Source organism: Vitis vinifera, chromosome 19, assembly GCF_030704535.1.
Source record: "Vitis vinifera cultivar Pinot Noir 40024 chromosome 19, ASM3070453v1".
Classification (NCBI taxonomy): domain Eukaryota; kingdom Viridiplantae; phylum Streptophyta; class Magnoliopsida; order Vitales; family Vitaceae; genus Vitis; species Vitis vinifera.
The window spans coordinates 11,322,766-11,327,446 of record NC_081823.1 but is presented as its reverse complement, the minus strand read 5'-3'; the positions used below and the strand labels follow the sequence as shown (position 1 = coordinate 11,327,446).

At 35.1% G+C, this 4,681-nt stretch overlaps 1 protein-coding gene across 1 annotated transcript; it reads left to right on the top strand.

Moving 5' to 3' along the window:
* The first annotated feature begins 613 nt into the window (after positions 1 to 613).
* Positions 614 to 3,477, top strand: LOC100260629 ((-)-germacrene D synthase). Its single transcript, XM_010646409.3, has 7 exons — positions 614 to 998; positions 1,140 to 1,422; positions 1,634 to 2,003; positions 2,089 to 2,307; positions 2,433 to 2,571; positions 2,660 to 2,908; positions 3,039 to 3,477. Exons 1-7 carry the CDS (start codon positions 864 to 866, stop codon positions 3,330 to 3,332), a joined length of 1,689 nt encoding a protein of 562 aa, XP_010644711.1. The 5' UTR covers positions 614 to 863; the 3' UTR covers positions 3,333 to 3,477.
* Positions 3,478 to 4,681: the final 1,204 nt, after the last annotated feature.

Genomic DNA, 4,681 nt, shown 5'->3' with positions numbered 1-4,681 from the left:
AAGCCTTTTAAGCTCAAAACTAAATATCTTCGATTATTTAACTTTCTCTTTTTAATTTAGAGAAACCCAAAGAATAATCGATACAAGAGAGACAAGATTTTCTATGTGAAAAACAACCCACACAATGTACAGATGTAGAAGCCATGGGGTCAAAGACCTTTAATCACCGGTCTAGCTAGTATTATGGTTCTATTAAAATCATCACTAAAACATAGGTGAATATACTAATGTCAAAGCAATATTAGGTATTTTTTGAAAATAAATCTATTATATTTCCTTTTTATTTTCATTTAATTTTACAAGAAAGTTTACTATATATATAAAAAAATTTAATTTTATATAATCTTTACTTCGTATAAAAAATTTTAACATCAAATCAATGAATGATAATCCAATATATTTTTCAGTTCAACAGACATTAATAAGACAAGCCATAATTGAATAAAACATAATGCATGCATAGAATTGTCATATCTCTATCAGAACCGCACATGCACTTAATTAGATTTTTGGTTTATGAATATAAGTAGGGCAAAAGATATGCAGTTCAAAGAAAGACTCGGATGTGACCCTGACTTGACTCAATTACGTATTGGTTTATGAATAACTGCCCCCTGCATTGACTGCTATACAAGTTGCTGTGAACTCTACTGGCTAGCTAGATTCTAGAATATTACCATCTGTAATTCATTTCCGCGAGCATTGCGGTCCCTTCAACATCTTTATAAGTATCGGAGCCGAGAAGCACTTTGGTCCATATTAGGCCTTGAAGTCTGGGAAAAAGGCTTTTTGGCAACCCTTTTCTCTCCCTTAGGTCTATCCCCTCACGCAAATACTATAATACTCCCAAACCAAAACAGAAAATGTCTTCTCTGCTCGCTTCAGTTGATCTTCCTCCAAAGAAAGATACCACGACCGAGGTTGTCCGTGACTCTGCAAATTATCATCCTAGCATCTGGGGGAATCATTTCCTTGAAAATGCTTCTCATGACGTGAAGGTATATTGGTCATTCCTAAGTGTCTGCCGTCACCTTTTTGTATTTTTTGTTCCTTATATTAAGAACCTTTCTAGGAAAAATGTCCAACCATACGATGATTCCCCAAAAATCAGAGTGGCTAATTTCTTATAGTTGGTGCAGGTACACATCATTGATGGTCATACGGAGCAACAAGTTCAACAACTGAAAGAAGAAGTGCGGAAGATGATAATAAGTTCTACTGATAACTATTCACAAAAATACAACTTGATTGATACAATACAACGCTTAGGGGTGTCTTACCACTTTGAAAGTGAGATTGAAGAAGCTTTAAAACACTTGTCTGATTATTATCATGTCTCTTGTGAAGAAGATGATGACGATCTTTGTACTGTTGCTCTCCGATTTCGATTACTTAGACAACATGGGTATAATATTTCATATGGTAAATCCTTTCTCTCCTTCATTTTCTCGAAACGAAATACACTTCTCCCATATATACATCGTACTTGGGTATTAACTCAATCCAGACAAGCAATATTCAGGTACATAGATGAAAATATGCATCTGTACTTCAATTATGAACAGTATATACAGGTAAGAGTAGTATTACCTACCAATAATTCCGGCCATGTTTTGCATTTTTTGTCAAGCAGATGCTTTCAAAAAGTTCAAGGACAACAAGGGGAACTTCAAGGAATCCCTCATTAGCGATGTGAAAGGCATGTTGAGCTTGTATGAAGCCACGCATCTGAGAAAGCATGGAGAAGATATACTGGATGAAGCACTTACTTTCACTACCACTCATCTTCAGTCCATGCCATATTTCTCCAGTCCTCTGGCTGAGCAAGTAGTTCACGCCTTAAGGCAGCCTCTCCATAAGGGCATTCAGAGGTTAGAGGCCAGGCATCACATTTCTATCTACCAAGAAGATGATGCACACAGTGAGGCTTTATTGAAACTTGCGAAGTTGGATTTCAACCAATTACAGAAAGTACACCAGCAGGAGCTGAGTGTTATTGTTAGGTAAGTTTATCACATACATCATACTCCTTGGCTTGTCTAAATTAAGATTGTGTTAATTTGGATTCCGCTGAATTATTCATTTCAGTTGGTGGAAAGATTTAGACTTTGCGAAAAAACTGCCTTTTGCAAGAGACAGAGTGGTTGAGTGCTACTTTTGGGCACTGACGGTGTACTTTGAGCCCCAGTATTTCCATGCTAGAAGGATACTAACCAAAGTAATTGCCTTGACTTCTATTCTTGACGACATCTATGATTTGTTTGGTACACTTGAAGAACTCGAGATCTTCACTGAAGCAATCGAAAGGTTTGACTGATGCGCTTCTTTGCCTTTTGTCTTTGTTGAATCCAAATTTTATCTTATTAAGTGAACAATATTTAACAGAATTTTAATCTATGGAAGTCACTTAATGTAAGTTACTCAAGTTTCAGGTGGGATATTAGTTTCATAGGTCAACTTCCAGATTACATGAAAGTGTTTTATCAAGCACTATTAGATGTTTACAATGAAATTGAGGAAGTGACGGTCAAGGCAGGAAGATCGTACCGTGCCCATTATGCAAAAGAAGCAGTAAGCATTATACAAGTTTATCACACTATAAAAAATTATGATTAAGCTCATTCCAATGCTAATGAAAAAGAGATCCAATTTTTTTCAGATGAAAAATCAAGTTAGAGCATACTTCGCTGAAGCAAAATGGCTCTTCCTACGACAAATGCCAACAATAGAGGAGTATATGTCTGTCGCCTTACCTACCTCTGGATACCAGTTGCTAGCAACCACGTCCTTTATTGGAATGGAAAACATGGTGACAAAGGACACATTTGAATGGGTTTTCAGTGATCCTAAGATTGTTAGGGCTTCATCCACAATTTGCAGGCTTATGAATGATATGGTACCCCACAAGGTATAGAGATGAATTTGCTTCTTTTATTCCAATATAATTAAGTTACAAATAATTAGCTATCAAAATGTTCTCAATTTATCTCGACCTTAATGACTATTCTTATGATGTCTTGTATGTGAATTTATTCTAGTTTGAACAAAAGAGAGGACATGTTCCCTCAGCGGTTGAATGTTACATGAAGCAACATGGTGTATCAGAGCAGCAAACACTCGATGAACTTCACAACCAAGTCAGGGACGCCTGGAAGGATATGAATCAAGAGTGCCTCAGCCCAACAGCAGTTCCAATGCCCATCATCATGCGAGTTTTAAATCTTGCACGTTTTATTGATGTTGTGTACAAAGATGAAGATGGCTATACTCATTCTGAGACTGTGCTAAAAGATCTTATAGCTTCACTGCTAATCCACCCAGTTCCGATATGAGCTTGCCACTATATTTCCTATGGTCTGTCTGGAACTTTGTTCCTGCTCAATTGAAGAATATGCCATTCTTCAATCTTATTCTGTCTGCGTTTGTGACTGCAAGTTAATTTGCTTCTTAGAACAATGTTACATGTTTATCCTTTAAGCGCTGAGAAAGTTCCTCTTTAATTATTTGAGTTGCCAAATTGGGAGCGGATTATTACGTACGATTCCGCTGGGACGTTGCTACATGCACACACCTTTCCTTTCTTTACACCCACCTCACTGGAAAGAAAAAAAAAAAAGAAAAAAAATTAAAACACAAGAAAAGTGTAGAGGGTGGGTGTATTTATCATAACCCATTGAGCAGTCTATATCGTCGTATTGATCATATGAAATTAAAAATTTGCATAATGTAAAGTATCAAAATTAAGAACATCTCCAATTAAATGAACCCCAATGTGATTGGTTTAAGGGCCCAACAGGGCAAAGTGTCTCAGCAGATGTGCATTATTGCGCTGCTCCTACCCAAATGGGACCAAGGTTTGCCAAGAAATGATATCAACTTACCCTCTTTTCTTGAGAAAAGCTGTTCCCAAATCTGGATATCAACCCTTAGAAAAGTGGATCAACGTTAGCAATCTGACTTAAAGCAAAGGACTAAAAATGCAAAATAACAAAAAAATATTGAAAAGGAAGGGCAAAATCACGTGAAGCTTCCTACTAAAAATGGCGTTACATGAACAAGGAAAATAGCCTACAAACAAACCATTCACCCACTACTTCAACTACTTCAACCACTACATTAACCACTAACACTACTATAAAATAGCAAAACGAAAGCAACTCTCGCCAACAATAAAACCACTACACCCATTAAACAAAGGGTCATTCTATGGTAGCGAAAAGTGTTTTTCGGTACCATACCTCCATTTTTTAACCAATAAGAATAAGCCACATGTAAGGTATAGATGAATAAATTAAAAATTCAGAAAAACCAATACTACAAGTTACCAACCGGTCACTATGTCTTTAAAATGGAAGCTATCTCATCCACATTACATTTAAATTATCTTTACAACCACCATTTATATTATTGAACAATTTATTTTATAAAAATTGTAAAATATTTAAAATTTTCTAAAAATAATAATTTTGTGAAATAAAATTTGCCACTTATTTTATGATATAGGGTTTTGTTATAGTTAAATTAAAATGAGTATTTATTATTAAAAATTAGAATTATGATCAATCAATTATTAAATTTTTATTAATTGTAATTTATTTATTTTTAATAGAGAAGATGTGACTAAATATTGAAAGCATTTTTTGGAAGTGGAAAAAATTCTTAAAATAAAAAATTTGAGAAT